This window comes from Rhinoraja longicauda, chromosome 31 (assembly GCF_053455715.1).
Source record: "Rhinoraja longicauda isolate Sanriku21f chromosome 31, sRhiLon1.1, whole genome shotgun sequence".
NCBI lineage: Eukaryota > Metazoa > Chordata > Chondrichthyes > Rajiformes > Arhynchobatidae > Rhinoraja > Rhinoraja longicauda.
The window spans coordinates 24,782,344-24,807,085 of NC_135983.1; the positions used below are offsets into that span (position 1 = coordinate 24,782,344).

Sequence of the window (24,742 nt, forward strand, 5' to 3'; positions counted from 1 at the left end):
GGGATCTGGGAGGAACTCTGGCCCCCAGAGATGTGGACACGTCCCGACGTCCATCAACCAGGTCCCAACTATGGGGTAAATAGCACCCCGCTCGCCGCCTTGTGGGTAAGGCTCGGGAGAGTCAAAGGCACTCGAGATGGAGTCCGCCAGAGACGGTCGGCAGACCCCTCTTGCGTCCTGCAGCTGAGTAGCCCCAGGCGTGGTAGCCACGCCGCCCCTCTGTAACCCGCCTAGCAGGTGGAGAGGGCAAAGCAGATGCTGTGCAAGTCTGTATTCCCATTTACCTGCCCAGGCTCAGTGGCCAAGTCAAATGGAGAGGACACTTCATCCTTGCTGGGCACAGTGAGATGTAACCACAGATGGAAAAACCCCTCCTCTCCAAGGAGGACAACGCCAAGCCGCACGCACCATCATCTCCCGCAGACGGACAGGTGCCAGCGCAGTGCAATCAATGGAGTGTAGGAAAGAACTGCAGATTAAGGGTCTCGACCCGAAACGTCACCTGTTCCTTCTCTCCAGAGATGCTGCCTGACCCGCTGAGTTTCTCCGACATTTTGTGATAATCGGTGACGTGTTTGCCACAGAGAGACACAAAAACTCAGAGGGTCGGGACCCTTCCTCGTACTGACTTTGGTACGCACATCTACGTTAAACGCTTAACAAATGGACAGAAGCTGAGGGTGATAGGATACAATGTCACTGGGGAGATTATGAATTGTTTTTCAAAGAGAAAGGGTTGGAGAATGAGTGGACAGTGGGAGAGATTGAAAAAGACGGAAGCCGTGTTTACTGAGGGATCTGGGATGGGGATAGACTCACAATGCTGGAGTAACTCAGAGACCCTCCCTCAGCCTTGACCCGAAACTTCACCCATTCCTTCTCTCCAGAGATGCTGCCTGTCCCGCTGAGTTACTCCAGCAGCTTGTGTCCATCTTCGATTTAAACCAGCATCTGCAGATCCTTCCTACACATTTCGTCTAGGGTGGAGTTTGGATTTAGCCTAATGTCATCAGCGTGCACTGTGGCGCAGCGGGTAGGAAACTCTTAGAAGATTGAGGGGGGATCTTATAGAAACTTACAAAATTCTTAAGGGGTTGGAGAGGCTAGATGCAGGAAGATTGTTCCCGATGTTGGGGAAGTCCAGAACAAGGGGTCACAGTTTAAGGATAAGGGGGAAGTCTTTTAGGACCGAGATGAGAAAGGTTTTTTTCACACAGCACCTATTTTCTATGTTTCTATGTTTCTATGCCTCACAGCGCCAGAAACCCGGACTCCATCCTGACTACGGGTGCTGTCCGTGTGGAGTTTGTACGTTCTCCCTGTGGGTGATCGGGTGGGTTTTCTCCGAGTGCTCCGGCTTTCCTCCCACTCTCCGAGCACGTTCAGGTTGACAGGTCATTTGGTTTCTGTGAATCACCGCTGGCGTGTCGGGTGCAAATGTGGGATCGCACAGATCCAGCGGGCGGGCGATGGATGGGCCGAAGGGCCTGTCTTAGACTTTACAATTCAGAGGCACAGTGTGGAGACATGTAATGAGCTGTCAGAGCTCTGCCCAGGACAGGAAGGCCCTGCAGAGAGTAGTGCGTTCGGCAGAACGCACCATGGGAACTACACTCGCCCCCCTGCAGGACCTATACATCAGGAGGTGTAGATCGAGAGCAAGCAAGATCATGAGAGTCCCCTGCCACCCCAGCAACGGACTGTTCCAGCTGCTACGGTCAGGCAAACGCCTCCGCTGTCACGCTGTGAAAACGGAGAGGACGAGACGGAGTTTCTTCCCACAGGCCATCAGGACTGTTAACTATTATAACTCCAGGGACTAAATTTTGTCTTCTCTGTATTAACTTTATTTATATGCTGTAACAGTAATTCTTTTTTGTGCACAATCCGCAGGCATTGCCACTTTCATTTCACTGCACATCGTGTATGTGAACGTGACAAATAAACTTGACTTGACTTGAGGAAGTGATGAAGACAGGAATGGTCATCATGTCTGCAAAACCATCTGGACGGATGCACGCATTGAAAAGGATATGAGCCAAATGCAGACAAGTGGAAATAGCTTGGGCGTTTTGGTCGGCCTGGACAAGGTGGGCTAAAGGGCTTGTTTACACGTGGTCTAAATCTATGAAGCTCTCTGTCACTCTCACTCTCTCAGTTATGGGGTACATTAAAACCTTTCCTGCAGGCCACCTTTTTCATTGTGTAGGGACCAATCTTGTTGGACAACTCTCTCATGAGGGTCCTAGGGAGTCGTAATGTTATCGACAACTGCTTCATAATGAGATGTTGCTATCTCTGTTCTTTGTGGAGCAGCGGTAGAATGGCTGCCTCACAGCGCCAGACACCCGGGTTCGAACCTGGCAACGGGTGCTGCCTGTATGGAGTTTGCACGTTCTCCCCCGTGACCTGCGTGGGTTTTTTGTCCGGGTGCTCCGGTTTCCTCCCACCCTCCAAACCTCGGCAGGTTTGTAGGCCGATTGGCCTTTGGTAAAATTGTAAATCGTCCCCTGGAGAGCAGTGTTAGTGCGCGGGGATCGCTGGTCGGCGCGGACACGGTGGGCCGAAGGGGCCTGTTTCCGCGCTGTCTCTCCAGACTAAACTAAGCTAAAATTAGAGTTGAGGGACATTCTCAGGGTAATGACTGAATGAAGTGAAAGCAGACTGTTTCTGCGCTGTATCTCCAAACTAAACTGAACAAATATACTACGCAGCTTTGAAGGTATTTACCGAACTAACCCTTCATTTTGTCCCCAGTCACTTCTCACACAGAGATGCTTGTGGATTGGATCCGGACTGTAGCCATCGTGACAGCCGCACTCACCTGGAAATAAAAGAGAGGAATCCAATTAAGATTCGAGAGTTGTGAATCTGTGGAATTCTCTGCCACAGAAGGCAGCGGAGGCCGATTCACTGGATGTTTTCAAGAGGGAGTTAGATTTAGCTCTTTGGGCTGATGTAATCAAGGGACATGGGGAGAAAGCAGGAACGGGGCACTAATTTTAGATGATTAGCCATGATCATATTGAAAGGCGGCGCTGGCTCGAAGGGCCGAATGGCCTACTCCTGCACCTATTTTTCTATGCTTTTTCAGTCAGAGAGTAACTTTTTCAGTCAGAGAGTTGTGAATCTGTGGAATTCTCTGCCTCAGAAGGCAGTGGAGGCCAATTCTCTGAATGCATTCAAGAGAGAGCGAGATAGAGCTCTTAAGGATAGCGGAGTCAGGAGGTATGGGGAGAAGGCAGGAACGGGGTACTGATTGAGAATGATCAGCCATGATCACATTGAATGGCAGTACTGGCTCGAAGGGCCGAATGGCCTACTCCTGCACCTATTGTCTATTGTCTATAATATGGGGAAACAGCAGGAACGGGGTACAGATCTTGGATGATCAGCCATGATCATATTGAATGGTGGCGCTGGCTCGAAGGGCCGAATGGCCTACTCCTGCACCTAGTTTCTATGTTTCTAAGAAAAGTTCACAGACAGATCTTCCTCCCAGCAGCAAACAAGCCGCCAAACTGATAACTGCACCTTCACTGCTCAACATCACAAACACTTCAAAGCCTTTTTTTTTAACAAGTGAAAAATCACTCCATACCCAGTGTATTGGCTGTCATTTACATTTAATTACAACTTCACACATTTATTTGCCATTTCACCTCTTTAAAGAAATACATTGCAACACATCTCATAGCAGCACCAAGGTAATTCAAAGTGACTTTCGGGAGTATATCCAATTAAACGAGGAACATGTTCCCCAATTCAAATTTGACTTTGTTCAATTTTTAATGCATTGATGAGAGTGCCGAAAAACCAAATTTGCACTTTCTTGTCAATTAGAAAATAAGTTGTATTTATTGAAGAATACAGGGCGAATTAATTGCCAGTTGTAACTGTTTTGATTTGCTTTTTTTTTTACCAGAATGCTCAGTGATGTGCATCAGGCCTTCGTTAAAAATGATGGATTTTAGCTTCCCAGAAGATGGTTCATTCAGTTATCAATCGAACCATATCCTCCACAAAGATCCCACATTAGACCCCTGGCTTTTGATTGAATACTGTTCCATTGGTAACCTGCTTTGGACCCTTGGCATGTAAACTGACCGCAGGAGAATAATACCAGAATGCACGTCGTGGTCGATGATCAGCCTTAAATCTGCACCATTCTATTGCACCAGTCAGATGGCTGTGCACCTGAACTCTCTCAATAGACAATAGACAATAGACAATAGGTGCAGGAGGAGGCCATTTGGCCCTTTGAGCCAGCACCGCCATTCAATGTGATCATGGCTGATCATTCTCAATCAGTACCCCGTTCCTGCCTTCTCCCCATACCCCCTGACTCCGCTATCCTTAAGAGCTCTATCCAGCTCTCTCTTGAATGCATCCAGAGAATTGGCCTCCACTGCCTTCTGAGGCAGAGAATTCCACAGATTCACAACTCTCTGACTGAAAAAGGTTTTCCTCATCTCAGTTCTAAATGGCCTGCCCCTTATTCTTAAACTGTGGCCCCATGTTCTGGACTCCCCCAACATTGGGTACATGTTTCCTGCCTCTAACATGTCCAACCCCTTAATAATCTTATACGTTTCGATAAGATCTCCTCTCATCCTTCTAAATTCCAGTGGAAACAAGCCTAGTCGTTCCAGTCTTTCAACATACGACAGTCCCGCCATTCCGGGAATTAACCTAGTGAACCTACTCTCAATGACCTTCGGCACTGCTACTGCCAATTAGCGTTGACTTTGCGGACATTTTGTAACCGGGATCTCTTTGGCTGAGAGTTGAATTGAAGCTGGCGGAGTTTATTTCCCTTGAGGCTCTTAACAAGCAACAGATGGGAAGCCATCATCCTCACTGTCTGAGCGAGTTTCAAACTGAAGCCCAGCATTGAAAGCAAAGGTACTAGAGGAGCAAGGTAGACCACTCGACCCTTAAAACCGTCACGGCGCCATTTTAGTCGGCAGAAACTTGCAGAAACATTTAAAAAGAAAAATACCAAAAAATCTGTGAATTGGTAGGTGAGATATATTCTGCATTTTAATGGTATCATCACACATACTGTTCCCCCAAAACACTGCGAGAGGCAGAGCGAACGGCGGGTTTTGCCTACTAAAATGGCGGACGTTACGCTCCTTTGCGTACTACACTTCAGTATAGGCGATTTCAACAGAGTGGTCCATCTTGTTCCTCTAGTATCTTTGATTGAAAGGCTGTGGACTTTAAAGGGAATGCATAGGCACTCACACATCCAGTCCCCAACACAATAACCTACGGGACAGACACAAAATGCTGGAGTAACTCAACGGGTCGGGCAGCATCTCTGGAGGGAAGGGGTGGATGGGTGACGTTTTGGGCCGAGACCCTTTTTCGGCCTGAGAGCCAGGGGGAATGGAAAACGAGAGATACAGACGATGACGTAGAGAGAGATTTAGAACAAATGAATGAGAGATGTGCAGAAAAGTAACGATGATAAAAGAACATTGTTAGCTGTGGGCTAGGTGAAAACGAGTTACAGACAATGAGACTGTTTCCTTTATCATCATTACTTTTTTTGCACATCTTTGTTCTATATCGCTCTATATCACCGTCTATATCTCTTGTTTCCACTTCCCCTGACTCTCAGTCTGAGGTAGGGTCTCGACCCGAAACTTCACCTGTTCCCTTTGAAGCTGTCTGACCCGCTGAGATATTCCAGCTTTCTGTGTCTACCTTGGGTTTAAACCAGCATCTGCAATTACATAGAAACATAGAAAATAGGTGCAGGAGTAGGCCATTCGGCCCTTCGAGCCTGCACCGCCATTCAATATGATCATGGCTGATCATCCAGCTCAGTAACCTGTACCTGCCTTCTCTTCTTACCCCCTGATCCCTTTAGCCACAAGGGCCACATCTAACTCCCTCTTAAATATAGCCAATGAACTGGCCTCAACTACCTTCTGTGGCAGAGAATTCCACAGACTCACCACTCTCTGTGTGAAGCAATGTTTTCTCATCTCGGTCCTAAAAGACTTCCCCCTTATCCTTAAGCTGCGACCCCTGGTTCTGGACTTCCCCAACATCGGGAACAATCTTCCTGCATCTAGCCTGTCCAATCCCTTAAGAATTTTATATGTTTCTCAGTCTTCTAAATTCCAGCGAGTATAAGCCTAGTCTATCCAGTCTTTCTTCATTATGAAAGTACTGCCATCCCAGGGATCAATCTGGTGAACCTTCTCTGTACTCCCTCTAAGGCTAGAATGTCTTTCCTCAGATAAGGAGACCAAAACTGTACACAATACTCCAGGTGCGGTCTCACCAAGGCCCTGTACAACTGCAGCAGAACCTCCCTGCTCCTGTAGTTCCTTCCTACACAATGAGCCACAATCCAGTTTCAGGAGCATTCGGCTGTGTTACACGCCAGACACATTTACTTCCATGTCGAGAGTTATTAGAGTTACCGTTTACTTATTTGACAGCCGAAAATCCAATTGCTGCCTTCATTGTCTCACAGAGAACATGTAACGATAGGTTCACGGCACATTCTGATCCATGAAATATTCACACCTTCGATCTGATCTTGTGCGAGAGATTAAAAGTTCTGCCCCTCAATCCGAGAGACTTGGAAGCGGTGATTTACGACCCTGTCCGGCGATGCAAATATCACAATTGATGGCGGGAAAGGCAGAATACATGTGGGACGAGGGGAAGAGAGATGTGGCAATTTCTCATCAAAGCTTCAAGAGAGACAGGATGGGATTTTTTTTTTAGAGCGTCACATGAGGTTAATGCAATATGCAGGTTCTCACTGGGCAGAAGGCAAAGGGATTACAAGCCTTCCAATTCCAAGATGAAGATGATCGTTTTGCAAAGTGCCCATTGATCACTGCCAATTGCCTGTTAGGTAAAATGAACACCACGCTCAGGCATGCTCTGGAATACTAGTCCGACACTCAGTATCCCAGTCTATCTAGTGCTTCACGAACAAGTGCTCAGAGAGGAAAGCCAACATGCGGTTTCTTGCGGGGAAAATAAATCACGTTTTCCTCTCTCGTTTACTTTCTGCGCGTACATATTCTGTTGTGCTACTGCAAGTAAGAATTTCATTGTTCCGACTGGGACACGTGACAATAAAACTCTCCTGACCCTCGACTCTCGAACCTTGTAAAAACAAAGATGGTGACAATTGATGATAAGCAACTGCCGCGTTTAGTTTAATTTAGAGACACAGAGGCCCTTCGGTCTACCCAGTTCGTATGGACCATTGGTGGACTAAATGCTGGAGTAACTCAACGGGTCAGGCAGCATCTCGGGAGAGAAGGAATGGGTGACGTTTCGGGTCGAGACCCTTCTTCAGACTGATGTCAGGGGAGGGGGCGGGACGCCACCCTTTCCTTCTCTCCCGAGACGTCACCCATTCCTTCTCTCCCGAGATCCCGCCTGACCCACTGAGTGACTCCAGCATTTTGTGTCCACCTTCGATTTAAACCAGCATCTGCAGTATTTTTCCTACTCATCCGGGCCATTGGTCACTTTCGCGTCCTGCACGCTAGCAGCAATTTACAGACGCCAATCAACCGACAAATCCGCACGTCTTTGGGATGTGGGAGGAAAGCAGCGCAGCGGGGGGAAAGTCACGCAGGTCACGGGGAGAACGTGCAAACTCCGCTCAGATAACCCCCCTGGTCAGGATCGAACCCGGGTCTCTGGCGCTGTAAGGTGTCAATGTACATTTTCTGCAACACACTCCACACTGAATTTTCCCACTCAGGAATAGATTGCTGATGCGTTAAAAACAATCAAGTTTAAATTAGAACTAAGACAGGTGCAAAACGCTGGAGTAACTCAGCGGGACAGGCAGCATCTCTGGAGAGAAGCAATAAGTAGGTGACATTCGGGGTCATAACCCTTCTTCTGAATCTCGCGTCTCCCCTTTCCCCTGACTCTGAATCTGAAGAAGGGTCTCAACCCGAAACGTCACCTATTTCTTTTCTCCAGAGATGTTGCCTGAGCCGCTGAGTTACTATAACATCTATGTCCATCTTTAGTGTAAAGCAGCATCTGCAGTTGGTTCCCACCCATCAGTACTTTGTTGTAAACATTGAGATATTTTGTATTTGACCCGTTGGCTTGTGGCTTCTACACTTGACAGAAATAAGGAGGCGGCACGGTGGCGCAGCAGTAGAGCTGCTGCCTTACAGCGCCAGAGACCTGGGTTCGATCCCGACTAAGGCTGTCGTCTGTATGGAGTTTGTACGTTCTCCCCGTGACCTGCGTGGGTTTTCTCCGAGATCTTTGGTCTCCTCCCACACTCCAAAGACGTACAGGTTTGTAGGTTAATTGGCTTGGTGTAAATGTAAGATTGTCCCTAGTGCGTGTAGGATAGTGTTAGTGTGCGGGGATCGCTGGTCGGAGCGGACTCGGTGGGCCGAAGGGCCTGTTTCCTTGCTGTATCTCTAAACTAAAAAATGCTTGGTTCCCAAACCTCCTTAGCCTGCTGTGACATGTGAGATAAAAATGTCTGATCAGTCAGCTGTTTAGATGCACCCGTCTCAGAGCTGAAAATAAATGAAAGAATTCTTGAAACGGAATCCAAGCGAACACAAATGATTTTTTTAATAAAGATCAAAAAAATTCCAAGGGCATTCATCAGATGAAACTCAAAACTCACTGAACCAAGACTTCCATCTCTATTCATACAAAAAAATGTACTGGTAAGGGAGGTTTTGATATTTTAACTGGTGTATCGTTAATTCGCTACATTGATTTCTCAGTTTCAATGAAAGAGCTTCACAAGCTTGTACCCCAATTATCAAACTGTGCAAAAAGATTTGATCTAAGATTTTTAAGACCTCCATAGGTTTAATGCAGCTTTATTAATGGATTTTCCAGCTGTAATTCGTTACACGACAGGCATTTTTGTGGACTTTTAGTTTAGTTTAGTTTAGTTTAGTTTAGAGATACTGCATGAAAACAGGCCCTTCGGCCCACTGTGTCTGTACCGATCAGCGATCCCCGCATGTTACTACTATCCTACACACACTAGGGACAATTTTTTAACATTTATATCAGGCCAATTAACCTACAATCCTGTACGTCTTTGGAATGTGAAAGGAAACGGAAGTTCTCGCAGAAAACCCACGTGGGTCACGGGGAGACAATAGACAATAGGTGCAGGAGGAGGCCATTCGGCCCTTCGAGCCAGCACCGCCAATCAATGTGATCATGGCTGATCATTCTCAATCAGTACCCCGTTCCTGCCTTCTCCCCAAACCCCCTGACTCCGCTATCCTTAAGAACTCTATCTAGCTCTCTCTTGAATGCATCCAGAGAATTGGCCTCCACTGCCTTCTGAGGCAGAGAATTCCACAGATTCACAACTCTCTGACTGAAAACGTTTTTCCTCATCTCCGTTTTAAAAGGCCTACCCCTTATTCGTAAACTGTGGCCCCTTGTTCTGGACTCCCCCAACATTGGGAACATGTTTCCTGCCTCTAAGTGTCCAACCCCTTATAATCTTATACGTTTCGATAAGATCTCCTCTCATCCTTCTAAATTCCAGTGTATAACATACGACGTACAAACTCCGCTCAGACAGCGCCCGTAGTCAGGATCGAACCCACGTCTTTGGCACTGAAAGCGCCGCAAGGCAGCGACTCTACCACTGGTCCCAACGTGCTGCCCAATTTTAATATAGATATTTATTGAGTTTCATAATTCCCAAATGGAAGCCCCTTCTCACCAGCGTATGAATATCACTGAAGAAAGACACGAAAAGCTGGAGTAACTCAACGGGTCAGGCAGCATCCCTGGAGAAATAGAATAGGTGACGTTTCGGGTCGAGATTCTTCTTCAGACTGTCCCGTTTTTTAGATTTAGATTTAGAGATACAGCGCGGACACAGGCCCTTCGGCCCACCGAGTCCGCGCCGCCCAGTGATCCCCGCACACTAACACTATCCTACACACACTAGGGACAATTTTTACATTTTATCCAGTCAATTAACCTACATACCTGCACGTCTTTGGAGTGTGGGAGGAAACCGAAGATCTCGGGGAAAACCCACGCAGGTCACGGGGAGAACGTACAAACTCTGTACAGACAGCGCCCGTAGTCAGGATCGAACCTGGGTCTCAGGCGCTGCATTCGCTGTAAGGCAGCAACTCTACCGCTGTGCCACCGTGCCGCCCGTTTTATAAGTTGCTCTCATCTTGGTACCTTGGTTCTTGTTCCTCCAAAATATTCCAAATGGAATTTAAACTGGAGGTTTACACAGAGCTACTTGGTTTGACAGCGTCTCTGCACCAAATCTCCATCAACTTCAATAGACATGTGGATTCAACACCTCATTTACTCACGGTTTACGCAAAAAACTAGAAAAAAAAGTCTTATTAAACGTTAAGTGGATGAGCAAACAGAGCGATTACATACTGCAGACTTTTGATTGTCCCTTCTGGAAGATCTGTCACATTAAATTGAAATGTAAACCAGACCAGGCACAGAATTCCCACACCTACATGACAATTTCTTGCTGATCATTCCCTCTGGCCTGTCTATGACCGTCTCATGACTTCAGGCAAAAGCATCACAACTGGAGCCAGGAAGGCAGAGGGTTGCTGATTAACATTTGACAGACGCAAAATGATTTAAATGAATTAAAATCGTTGAAAACATCAGCGACGCAGTGGCGCTGGTTTTCGACAGGCACGGTGACGGACGCCCCACACATCTCTGTCCTCCGTACTATTGGCCAGCTCCTCGTTTGTCTCTACATATGCGTCTTCCATCAACGTCTTCAGCATGGGTCTTGTTTGGACACATTAGAGGCAGAAAACATGTTCCCAATGTTGGGGGAGTCCAGAACAAGGGGCCACAGTTTAAGAATAAGGGGTAGGCCATTTAGAACGGAGATGAGGAAGAACTTTTTCAGTCAGAGAGTGGTGAAGGTGTGGAATTCTCTGCCTCAGAAGGCAGTGGAGGCCAGTTCGTTGGATGCTTTCAACAGAGAGCTGGATAGAGCTCTTAAGGATAACAGAGTGAGGGGGTATGGGGAGAAGGCAGGAACGGGGTACTGATTGAGAGTGATCAGCCATGATCGCATTGAATGGCGGTGCTGGCTCGAAGGGCTGAATGGCCTCCTCCTGCACCTATTGTCTATTGTCTATTGTCTATTGTCCAGGGGTTCCGTCTTCCTTGGGTGGGTTCCCACAGCACAGCCTTGTTTGCTGGTCATTCTGGATGGTGGTGGCAATGACCAGCGAGCCTCACCCTTCTCCACCTGATCTTCTCGGTCAGAGGTGGAATCTCCTCGTAGAGCTGGCCGTTGGTGGTGTGGTCCCTCCAACTGGTATTTCCAGGGGCCGCTGGGCACCGCGGGGGGTTGAATGCCTCCTGGACAAGGAGTCTGTACAGAGTGTAAGGGCGTGCAGCGTAGGTTCACTAGGTTAATTCCCGGAATGGCGGGACTGCCATATGTTGAAAGACTGGAGCGACTAGGCTTGTATACACTGGAATTTAGAAGGATGAGAGGGGATCTTATCAAAACGTATAAGATTATTAAGGGGTTGGACACGTTAGAGGCAGGAAACATGTTCCCAGTGTTGGGGGAGTCCAGAACCAGGGGCCACAGTTTAAGAATAAGGTGTAGGCCATTTAGAACTGAGATGAGGAAAACTTTTTCAGTCAGAGAGTTGTGAATCTGTGGAATTCTCTGCCTCAGAAGGCAGTGGAGGCCAATTCTCTGAATGCATTCAGGAGAGAGCTGGATAGAGCTCTTAACGATAGCGGAGTCAGGGGGTATGGGGAGAAGGCAGGAACGGGGTACTGATTGAGAATGATCAGCCATGATCACATTGAATGGCGGTGCTGGCTCGAAGGGCCGAATGGCCTCCTCCTGCACCTATTGTCTATTGTTGTATAATAGTTTATTGTTTGTCTTGTATTACAGTGGTGGGTTCTGTTTTGGTTTTATTGTATTGTATATATTATTTTGAATATTTGAATAAATATTTTTGATTTTAAAAAAAAGGAGTTACACACTAAAGCATAACCTGGCCTTCATTGTGCATCTATACACTAAAACTCTCGTTTGTTTGTTTGTTTGTTCCTGAACTACAGCCAAGACGGTACACGATAGCGCGACAATTTTAGGCCCACCTTACTCACCGTCGTCCCTTTGGTGCTAATGGGAGAAGTTTCATTGAAATCGGTGTTATATTTTTAAAGTTATTCACAATTTAATGTTTAAATCTATCTCCAAGGGAGGGAGGGGGGAGGGAGGGAAGGAGGGAGGGGGGGAGGGAGGGGGGGAGGGAGGGAGGGGGGGAGGGAGGGAGGGGGGGAGGATGGAGGGAGGGAGGGGGTGAGGATGGAGGGTGGAGGATTGAGGGGGATGGATTTGGTCTAGTCTATTCTAAACAGGGAAGCCAGGAGCAGTACCAGCCACTTTACACGGGCATTTCCAGCCTCCCGTTGTCAGTGGAGAGGGACATTGATTCATAGTAGGCTAGACGCAGGAAATAATTGAATCAAAACAACGATTCAGGCAAAAGGCAGAGTTTACCACTATAGTTGCTGAGATAGCCAGAGGCAGGACAAATTATAAATGATACATGAGCTTCACTGCCAAGTGACAAGAATTATCTCATGTGAATTAGAATGGAGAACCACAAGTCACAAGCATCCTTTGTTCCCTGGGACAGTTTGAGACGAGACGAAGATTGTGACATTCTTCGCCTCAGCGTCTGAACCCAGCACAGTGCTCATTTTTTGTTGTTGCAGTGTTACAATTTCAGATCCGTGACACATGAGGCTTGGGTCGGCCCGCTGCGGACCTTTCACCGTCCGGCGCGGCCTGGAACATTTTCCACCGCCCAGCGGGGGCTTCAATGTCGGGAGCCCCGACCGCCCCGAAGTGGCAATTTCAACAGCCTGACCGCAGGAGAAGACGGCAGGGAAGAGAGAAGACATTCTGGCCATCCGTCACAGTGAGGAGGTGACTGGAGGAGACTCACTGTGATGGATGTTTTTTGTTTTATGTTGGTTTTTGTGATTGCGCGTTTTATTGCCTCTCGTTGTTGACTGTGGGTAACGTAATTTTGTCCAAAAATATGTTTTTGGATGACAATAAAGATTTATTATTATTATTATTATTATTATTATTATTATTATTATTATTATTATTATTATTATTATTATTATTATTATTATTATTATTATTATTATTATTATTATTATTATTATTATTATTATTATAATTATAATTATAATAATTATTATTATTATTATTATTATTATTATTATTATTATTATTATTATTATTATTATTATTATTATTATTATTATTATTATTATTATTATTATTATTACTATTATTGTTGTTGTTGTTGTTGTTGTTGTTGTTGTTGTTGTTGTTGTTGTAGTCGTCGTCATCGTCGTCGTCGTCATCATCATCATCATCATCATCATCATCATCATCATCATCATCATCATCATCATCATCATCATCATTATTATTATTATTATTATTATTATTATTATTATTATTATTATTATTATTATTATTATTATTATTATTATTATTATTATTATTATTATTATTATTATTATTATTATTATTATTATTATTATTATTATTATTGTTATTGTTACTATTGTTATTATTATTATGGACAATAGACAATAGACAATAGGTGCAGGAGTAGGCCATTCAGCCCTTCGAGCCAGCACCACCATTCAATGCGATCATGGCTGATCCCTCTCAAACAGTACCCCGTTCCTGCCTTCTCCCCATACCCCCTCACTCCGCTATCCTTAAGAGCTCTATCCAGCTCTCTCTTAAAAGCATCCAACGAACTGGCCTCCACTGCCTTCTGAGGCAGAGAATTCCACACCTTCACCACTCTCTGACTGATAATAATTATTGTTATTATTATTATTATTATTACTATTATTATTATTATTACTATTATTATTATTATATAATAACCCGGTGCTCTGGTTTCCTCCCACATTCCAAAGACATGCAGGCTTGTCAAGTGATTTTGAGAGTGGATAGTGGACCCTTGAACACATACAACTTTCTGGCCCACAGCAAGAGCTTTAGATTATGCATCCGCGGAACTACCACAGCCGCCAGACGACATCTCTGCACAAATTGCACACCAAGGTTACGCTAATTATCTCTCCACATCCCACGCGCTCACAAGGAGAAAAAACAGCAGCTTGAATGAGATCTCACACGAGGACAGTTAATCACTCCGGTTTGTAGTATTATTTTTAACATATTTGCTGTGGCGCTCTAATTTGTAATAGGTTCTGATTGAACATCCCCTTCACTGTTCTGTGCGAGCGATGAGATAATTGTTAGCTTTGGTATGTTGTGTGTCACCCTTTGGTTAAAAAGCTCAATCTTGGCCTGCCAAATTGTTCCGTACAGACTGCGTGCATCCTTCAGACTGAATAAATACCATTAATCACGGAGTTAAAATGGAATAAATAGGGCACAATTCGAGCGGCATGGTGGCGCAGCAGTAGAGCTACTGCCTTACAGCGCCGGAGACACGGGCTCGATCCCGACTACGGGCGCTGCCTGTACGGAGTGTGTACGTTCTCCCCGCGACCTGCGCGGGTTTTCTACGAGATCTTCGGTTTCCTCCCACACTCCAAAGACGTACAGGTTTGTAGGTTAATTGGCTTGATATTAACGTAAGATTGTCCCTTGGGTGTGTAAGATAGTGTTAATGTGAGGGGATCGCTGGTCGGTGTGGACTCGAAGGGTCTGTTTCCACACTGCATCTCTAATAAACGAAAACTAAAACACAATCAGTCAGGACAAACAAAGAGATGAAAATCGAAGGCAGGAAAAAAGAGAGAAGAAAGTTAGAAAGAAGGGTTCAGACCCAAAACTTCACCCCATTCCTTTTCTCCAGAGAGGACCCCATATTTGAGGAAGGATGTGCTGTCTCTGGAGAGGGTCTAGAGGAGGTTTACCCAGGAATGAGTGGGTTAACCTGTGATGAGCGTTTGACAGCACTGGGCCTGCACTCGCTGGAGTTTAGAAAGATGAGGGGGGAACCTCATTGAAACGTACCGAATAGTGAAAGGCCTGGATATGAGGTGGGTGTGGGGAGGATGTTTCCACTAGTGGGATAGTCTAGGACGAGAGGTCACAGCATCAGAATAAAAGAATGTTCCTTTTGGAAAGAGATGAGGAGGAATTCCTTTAGTCAGAGGGTGGTGAATCTGCGGAATTCTTTGTCACAGAAGGCTGTGGAGGCCAAGTCAGTGGATATTTTCAAGGCGCAGATAGATAGGTTCTTGATTAGTACGGGTGTCAGAGGTTATGGGGAGAAGGCAAGAGAACGGGGTTAGGAGGGAGAGATAGATCAGCTATGATTGAATGGCGGAGTAGATTTGCTGGGCTGAATGGTCTAATTCTGCTCTGATCAACAAAGGTGTTTATTCACAAAATGCTGGAGTAACTCAGCAGGTCAGGCAGCATCTCAGGAGAGAAGGAATGGGTGACGAGACCCTTCTTCAGACTGAGTTATGAACTCATGCTGCCTGACCCGCTGAGTTACTCCAGCATTTTGTGTCTATCTACAGTTCCTATCCAACGGTCCCTGCCAGCAATCCCATTATTTTACACGGCTCGCACGTGTTAATGCACAGGTAACTCCTCAACCACACCCCACAACACAAAGACCTCAGTCGCACATCACGACAATTGGGAAAAACAGATGGCGTCATTAAAATGTATTGGGACGTCGAACATGAATCAGAGTGAAAGAAGATAAATAGAGGCTTGCAGCGATGATATATGAATCGCAGCCTCAGTTCAAACACAGAGAGAAGGGGAGTTAGCCATTCATGCTTGCAAGCCAGTGTGAGTTATTACTTCACCAGGCTCATCAATTCAAACCAGTTGCCATCCTTCATGTGCGCACTTTCAAGGAATATCATTCTTTCAAGAAATAAAGTGCGTGTGTGTCCGGTGTGGAGTCTGTTCTTATTTTTGCTGGGGTAGATTTGAATTCTGTTCCAGCAGATCCTAATCCTCTCTGCTGTATCTCTCCCGCTGCAAGCAGCAATCATGCAACTTATATATTGGATAGATGTTAAAGAAAGACATCAGACCTTTCCGGCCTGGGCCTCCTCCACTGTCAGAATGAGGTAGGGTCGCCAACTGTCCCGTATTAGCCGGGACATCCCGTATTTTGGGCTAAATTGGCTTGTCCCGTAAGGGACCGCCATTGTCCCGTATTAGGCCCGGGGGCACTGTAGGCCCGGACGCTGTAGGCCCAGACGCTGTAGGCCCTGACACTGTAGGCCCTGGCACTTTAGGTCCCGACACACTCTAGGTTTCCGACATTTTAGCTGTGTAGACAGTGTAGGCCCGAAGGCCCGGGCGTTGCCTAATGGAGGTTGCGTGGCAACCCGCCTCCCATCCCGGGTGGCCGCCATTGGTGGAGCGGGAGGATGTGGCCGTTGGCTGGGTGAGGTCACGTGGGGTGCGGGAAGGTGACGTCACCTTGTCACGTATTTGGGAGTGAGATAGTTGGCACCCCTAGAATGAGGACACACTTAAATTGGAGGAGCAGCACCTCATTTTTCACCTGGGCAGCTTGCAATCCAACAGTATGAATATTGATCTCTCCAATTCCGAGTAACCCTTGCATTCCTTCTCTCTCCGCCCCTCCCCTGACCAAGGAAATGGTTCATTGTTGGCAGAGGGGAAGGTGCCAACGAGGCATATTGGTTGGATAAAGCTCTCATTTCCTCGCATACAGAAATTATTCAGCAGAGAAGATTTCTTCTGTGTGATATGTAATGAAATCATGCTTCCCTGCCCTCACCAGCAGCACGGTGGCACAGCGGTAGAGTTGCTGCCTCACAGCGCCAGAGACCTGGGTTCCATCCTGACTACGGGTGCTGTCTGTACAGAGTTTGTATATTCCCCCTGTGACCTATGTGGGTTTTCTCCGGGTGCTCCGGTTTCCTCCCACACTCCAAAGACGCACCATTTTCGCCACATCCAACGGGATCCCACTACCAGCCACATCTTCCCATCTACACCCATTTCTGCTCTCCGCAGAGAACGTTCCTCCGCGACTCCCTGGTCAACTCGTCCCTTCCCACCCAAACCACCCCGTCCCCAGGTACTTTCCCCTGCAACCGCAGGAGATGCAACACCTGTCCCTTTACCTCCCCCCCCCTCGACTCCATCCAAGGAGCCCGACAGTCTTTTCAGGTGAGGCAGATGTTCACTTGCACCTCCTCCAACCTCATCTACTGTATCCGCTGTTCCAGGTGTGGACTCCAGTATATCGGTGAGCCAAGCGCAGGCTCGGCGATCGTTTCGCTGAACACCTCCGCTCAGTCCGACTAAACCTACCTGATCTCCCGGTTGCTAAACACTTTAACACCCCCTCCCATTCCCACACTGATCTTTCTGTCCTGGGCCTCCTCCGCTGTCAGAGCGAGGCCCAGCACAAATTGGAGGAACATCACCTCATATTTTGCTTGGGTGGCCCATCAGTAGACTTCTCTAACTTCAAGCAACTCCTGCCTTCCCTCTCTCTCTCCATCCTTCCCCTCTTCCCAGTTTTCCAACTAGTCTGACTGTCCTCGCTTATCTTTTGCATCTCTGTTTGCTTCGTTGTTACCTTCCCCTGGCTAACATTGATCTATTCTCCATTTTCCTTCATCTCCATCCTCTTTGTCTCATTTTCACACCTTACACTTCCTTATCTCTGTGTCTCCCTCTCTCCTGATTTAGTCTGAAGAACGGGTGAGGCCCAGTGTGAGGCCCAGCATTGGCTGGAGGAACAGCACCTCATATTTCGCTTGGGTAGCTTGCACCCCAGCGGTATGAACATTGACTTCTCCAACTTCAATTTCTCTCTCCATCCTCTTCTCCTTCACGGTTCTCCTACCAGTCTTACTGTCTCCGACTACATTTTAACTCTGTACCGCCCACTCCCGCTAACATTAGTCTGAAGAAAGGTTTGGACCCAAAACGTCACCCATTCCCCCTCTCTAGAGATGCTGCCTGTCCCGCTGAGTTACTCCAGCATTTTGTGTCTACCTTCGATTTAAACCAGCATCCGCAGTTCTTTCCTACACCTGTATGCAGGTTTATTGGGTTGGTATAAAATGTAAATTGTCCCCAGTGTGTGTAGGTATAGTGTTAGTGCGCGGGGATCGCTGGTCGGTGTGGACTCGGTGGGCCGAAGGGCCTGTTTCCGCGCTGTACCTCTAAACTAGGTTTAGTATGTAGAGTAGGATTTGTGCCTCCCTTCCCATGACTGCTGTTGTTGAACAATTGTTTAACACACGTCCCTTTGTTTACCCTGGCTTCTGTCATGAAATCACTTGAATTGGTTCATTAAATGCTGGCTGATGAATTAAATATATCTCATAAATGGCTGGTTTAGCTGTTATTTGCTTGTTAATTAGAAACAAAAATCTGTTCATTAACATCGCAACTTAATACGGCATCTTCCATGGAGTTTACCTTTGTCACCTAAAGACATTTATACCCCCACTTAATCTCCTCCGGGAAAAGTCTGTGTTGGTGAGGTGAAAATATATCGCAGAAAAGTCTAAGATAATTACGAAGCCTCCGATCTCAATTATCCAACTGTGCAGGAAGGAACAGCAGATGCTGGATTAAACCGAAGACAGAAACCAAATTCTGTAATAACTCAGCGGGTCAGGCAGCATCTCTGGAGAAAGTTCAGTTCTGTTTATTGTCACGTGTGACGAGGTGCAGTGAAAAGCTTTTGAAGATAGGTTTTTGAGAAAAGGAATAGGTGTTTGTATCACTGTGTGTAAATCACGTTATCACCTACCCCACAGGCAACAATGGATCATTGCGGGCTCCACCTATCCTTGATCATCGGGCCACAGTTTAAGAATAAGGGGTAGGCCATTTAGAACAGAGATGAGGAAAAACCTTTTCAGTCAGAGAGTTGTGAATCTGTGGAATTCTCTGCCTCAGAAGGCAGTGGAGGCCAATTCTCTGAATGCATTCAAGAGAGAGCTAGATAGAGCTCTTAAGGATAGCGGAGTCAGGGGGTATGGGGAGAAGGCAGGAACGGGGTACTGATTGAGAATGATCAGCCATGATCACATTGAATGGCGGTGCTGGCTCGAAGGGCCGAATGGCCTCCTCCTGCACCTATTGTCTATTGTCTATTTTGCTCATTGAGACAAAATCAGTTCTGTTATCGGATAAAATAATCTATTGTAAAATGTTCCCATTAACTATGTACTTTGTCCCCAAGTCTCTCAATGTTCATCAATAAGCTGTTCTCAATGCAAACAGATGCGGAAATGTCAGCTAATGTTCCAGCTGGAAAAAAAACTAATCGTGAAATTTTCCCTTGTAAATCCTTCCCTTATGATCCAGTAGTTAAATATCAAAAATAAGGCTGGCATTTTCTTTGGAATAGGCCATGAAATTATGCCGGTGAAAAAAAAATGATGACATTTGGAGAGATAATGCGAGAAAACAGAAATTTAAACAAAAGGTCCCTTGTTCTTTGGAATCTAATTTGCCTTCAATTAAACCAGTGCTTGGAGATGACTGACATTGATTAACTCATTTTAATTTGACATTTTAACAGATTGTGTTAATCATATGAACAGACTGTCAAACGATTCAAAACGCAAGGGAACTCCATTTTAGATGCTCTCGAATGAGTGGGGATCAGGAGGCACTCAGCTTCATTAAGCAGTGGGGTTTTCAACAAGTGGTGGCGCGGCGGTAGAGTTGCTGCCTCACAGCGCCAGAGACCCGGGTTCCATCCTGCCTACAGGTGCTGTCTGTACGGAGTTTGCACCTTCTCCCCGTGACCAGCGTGGGTTTTCTCCGGGTGCTCCGGTTTCCTCCCGCACTCCAAAGACGAGCAGGTTTGGAGGTCAATTGGCTTCGATAGAAATTGTACATTGTCCCTAGTGTGTGTGTGTGTGTGTGGGACAGTGTTAGTGTAGGGGATCACTGGGCAGCATCCAACAGCATAATCAGCATAAAGTCATAAGGCTTGTGGATTCACTCTGGGGGGGCATGGATATTTTGCAGCATGGCTGGCTTACAGGAAGATAACATAAGGCTGTAGAAATTTTAGTTATGCTGGTAGTGATTTGCAATTAAAATTCTGTCATCTTACGCATGGGTTACACCAAGTTCAGGAAAACTGTGCTTAAAAATCGGGCTAGGGATTTGTAATGCTATCGAAGATGCTTCATAATGCGACGTTGCTTTTGCTGTTGTTTATACCGGCACGGTGGCGTGGCGGTAGAGCTGCTGCCTCACAGCGCCATAGACCCGGGTTCGATCCCGACTACGGGTGCTGTCTGTACGGAGTTTGTACGTTCTCCCCGTGACCTGCGTGGGTTTTCTCCGGGTGCTAAACTAAACTAAATTATCAGAATGAGAATGGTCTATTGCAAGTTCTATTTCTCCTAATTAGATTTCCAGATAAAATTGATTCTGATTCTCCCGCTAATGACTTTGGGACCCTGTTGCATGCCTGTCCTCCAGATACTATAGATAGACACAACGTCCTGGAGTAACTCAGCGGGTCAGGCAGCATCTCTGGAGAAAAGGTGGCGTTTCGGGTCTTAATTAAGATTAGAGATACAGAGCGGAAACAGGTCCTTTCGGCCCACCGGGTCCGCGCCGACCAGCGATCCCCGCACATTAACACCATCCTATACCCGCGAGGGACAATTTTTACATTCACCAAACCAATTAACCTACAAAGCTGTACGTCTTTGGAGCTTGGGAGGAAACGGAAGATCTCGGAGAAAACCCACGCAGGTCACGGGGAGAACGTACAAACTCCGTACAGACCGCACATGTAGTCGGGATCATTCGATGATCAGGACCCTTCTTCAGAAGAATGGTGCCAACCCAGAAAAGTCACCCATTCTTTTAATCCAGAGATGCTGCCTGGCCCGCTGAGTTACTCCAGCACTTTGCGCCTATCTTCGGTATAAACCAGCATCTGCAGTTCTTTGTTCCTCCAGATACTTATGTTCTTCAATTCCTCCTGATTTGTTTTCTGAGCACTACCTTCCTTGTTAGAATTTGAGATTACTTTTACCTGGTAAATTGTCACGGATCATAGTCTGCTAACTGAGTCTCTGCTGGAGGACTATTCCCACTTTTTGGACCCGTCCCTACTTCTCTTTCTACACATGCCGAGGGGTTCCAATCCCCCAGGATGTCTGAGCATCTTGTGGAACTGAGGATGAATCTCCCCAGTAATAATGCCAGCAAACCAGGACAAATGGACATCTTGTGGCCATGGTGGCACAGCAGTAGAGCTACTGACTTATGGCGCCAGAGACCCGGATTCCATCATGACTACGGTTGCTGTCTGTATGGAGTTTGTACTTTCTCCCCGTGACCGCGTGGGTTTTAGAAACATAGAAACGTAGAAAATAGGTGCAGGAGGAGCCCATTTGGCCCTTCGGGCCAGCACCGCCATTCATTGTGATCATGGCTGATCATCCACAACCATTAACCCGTGCCTGCCCTCTCCCCGTATCCCTTGATTCCACTAGCCCCCAGAGCTCTATCTAACTCTCTCTTAAGTTCATCCAGTGATTTCTCCGAGAGCTTCAGTTTCCTCCCACTTTCCAAAGACTTACAGATTTGTAGGTTGATTGGATTGGGATAATTGTAAATTGTACCCAGTGTATGTGGGATAGTGTTAGTGTGCGGGGATCTCTGGCTGGGGCAGACTCGGTGGGCCGAAGGGCCTGATTCCGAGCTGTAGCTCTAAGCTAAACTAAAAACTAAATCTTCTCAATCTACCAAAAACACTATGATAATGAATGAATGAATGAATGAATGAATGAATGAATGAATGAATGATATTTTATTATCACATGTCTCTAGGTACAGTAAAATGTTTTGTTTTCCGTACAACCTGATAAAATCATGTAGCAGACGTCACCTAGGCAGTACACAAGTGTAAGAAAATAACTGCAGATGCTGGTACAAATCGAAGGTATTTATTCACAAAATGCTGGAGTAACTCAGCAGGTCAGGCAGCATCTCAGGAGAGAAGGAATGGGTGACATTTCGGGTCGAGACCCTTCTTCAGTCTGATGCTGGAGTAACTCAGCAGGTCAGGCAGCATCTCAGGAGAGAAGGAATGAGCGACGTTTCAGGTCGAGACCCTTCTTCAGTCTGAAGAAGGGTCTCGACCCGAAACGTCGCCCATTCCTTCTCTTCTGAGATGCTGCCTGACCTGCTGAGTTACTCCAGCATTTTGTGAATAAATAGGCAGAACACAAGTGTCGTTAAGCTGGAAGGAATGCAGAGATTTACAAAAGTAACGGTGAATAAGATAACAGAAAATCAAAGGATGGATACATATCATTTCAGACAGCAGGGAGAATTTATCACTTCTTTCTTTGGATAGCATGTTAGAACCTATCGTGGCTCCCAAACTACAATGAAAAATGCCTGAGGAGGAACAAGGCACTAAAAATTCCAATGCATTTTCCTTTACAGACTTAGAAACTATATTGGGTGTAAATGGAAAGATTGCTAATGTAACGAGCGAAAAGAAATTAAGTGAATACGTTGCATAAATTCCACGAGCAACAATCTCAGAAATCATGAGTATAGAAGTTTGGTGGTCATGTTGCAGTTGTACAAGACATTGGTGAGGCGGCATTTAGAGTATTGTGTTCAGTTCTGGGCACCATTTTATAGGAAAGATGTTGTCAAGTTGGAAAGGGTACATAGATGATTTACGAGGATGTTGCCAGGACTAGAGGGTGTGACTTATAGGGAGAGGTTGCTCAGGCTGGGATTCTATTCCTTGGAGAGCAGGAGAATGTAGGTAGGTATGTAGGTTAATTGGCTGGGTAAATGTAAAAATTGTCCCTAGTGGGTGTAGGATAGTGTTAATTTACGGGGATCGTTGGGCGGCACGGACTTGGAGGGCCGAAAAGGCCTGTTTCCGGCTGTATATATATGATATGATATGATATGAGAGGAATAGATCGGGTAGACACACAGTCTTTTGCCCAGAGTAGGGGAATCAAGAACCAGAGGACATGGGTTTGAGGTGAAGGGGGAAAGATTTAATAAGAACCTGAGGGGTAATTTTTCACACTAAGGGTGGTGGGTGTATGGAACGATCTGCCAGAGGAGGTAGTTGAGGCAGGGCCTAATGCAACGTTTAAGAAACAATAAGACAGTTACATGGACAGGACAGGTTTGGAGTGATATGGGCCAAATGCAGGCAGGTGGGTCCTGGTGAGACCACATCTGGAGTATTGTGTGCATTTTTGGTCTCCTAATTTGAGGAAGGTGGTCCTTGCTATTGAGGCAGTGCAGCGTAGGTTCACGAGGTTAATCACCGGGATGGCGGGACTGTCGCATGAGGAAAAATTGGAAAGACTGGGCTTGTATTCACTGGAGTTTAGAAAGATGAGAGGGGGTCTTATAGAGACGTATAAAATTATAAAAGGACTGGACAAGCTAGACGCATGAAAAATGTTCCCAATGTTGGGGGAGTCCAGAGCCAGGGGCCACACAGTCTAAGAATAAAGGGGAGGCCATTTAAAACTGAGGTAAGAAAAAAACTTTTTCACCCAGAGAGTTGTGAATTTGTGGAATTTTCTGCCACAGAAGGCAGTGGAGGCCAATTCACTGGGTGAATTTAAAAGAGAATTAGATAGACCTCAAGGGGCTAGTGAAATCAAGGGATTTGGGGAGAAGGCAGGCACGGGTTACTGATTGTGGATGATCAGCCATGATCACAGTGAATGGCGGTGGTGGCTCGAAGGGCCAAATGGCCTCCTCCTGCACCTATTTTCTGTCTATGCCTATGTGTATGTAGACGAGACGTGTTGGTCAGCGTGGGCAAGTTGGGTTGTAGGGCCTGTTTCCACACTGCATGACTCAATGCCTCCAAAGGTTTCAAGGATTCACAGCTTACCAGTTTCTTCATCACAGAGGTGTTCACAAGGCTCCAGAGTCTTTTGCCCGCAAAGGTCCCTTGTCCACGCAGATGTGGAGTTGATTTGGTAAAACAATGATAACCTGGCGGGGTTCAGCCAGTCGGAAACATCTAGAAAGCTTCCTTCACTGACCACGAAGCTGCTGCCTGAAAAATATCAAAAAAATGTCCAAAATTAAATCCAATAGAACACTGTGGTTTCACACGTATTGTCTTTTGAATGAAAAAAAATCTTTAACATCTTCAGTAAAAAAACCCTGCTCAAATCATGTCGAACAGGCATGCGCCGTGGGCAAATGTGTCCAGAATTATTTTTTTAAGACTCAAAGAGGCAAAAAAATCATTCATTCAAGTTGGAGAGATGTCATTGAAAATGGAGATCGTACGCCTACTCAACCCGCAACGTTCATTCTGTTTCTCTCGCCAAAGATACTCTCCGAGTTAGCTGAGTTCTTAATCCCCCTCAACCGCCAATCTAACGTGGGCGGTCACGGTGGCGCAGAGGCTGAGTTGCCGCCTTACAGCGAATGCAGTGCCGGAGACCCGGGTTCGATCCCGACTACGGGTGCTGTCTGTAAGGTGTTTGTACGTTCTCCCCGTGACCTGCCTGGGTTTTCTCCGAGATCTTCGGTTTTCTCCCACACTCCAAAGATGTACAGGGAATGTAGGTTGATTGGCTTGATATAAATGTAATAATTGTCCCGTGTGGGTTGCACACGATAATGCTAATGTGTGGGGATCGCTGATCGGAGCGGACCCGGTGGGCC

At 46.3% G+C, this 24,742-nt stretch overlaps 1 protein-coding gene across 1 annotated transcript in view; it reads right to left on the minus strand.

The window, feature by feature from the left end:
- The window catches only part of LOC144608288 (astrotactin-2-like), a 908,904-nt gene that overhangs the window by 394,017 nt on the left and 490,145 nt on the right, over positions 1 to 24,742 (minus strand). Inside the window, exons 7-8 of the mRNA XM_078425904.1 lie at positions 23,955 to 24,122; positions 2,731 to 2,824 (exon numbers count right to left, since the gene is read on the minus strand). Coding sequence (XP_078282030.1) covers positions 2,731 to 2,824; positions 23,955 to 24,122 — 262 coding nt within the window. The remainder of the gene's footprint in view (positions 1 to 2,730; positions 2,825 to 23,954; positions 24,123 to 24,742) is intronic.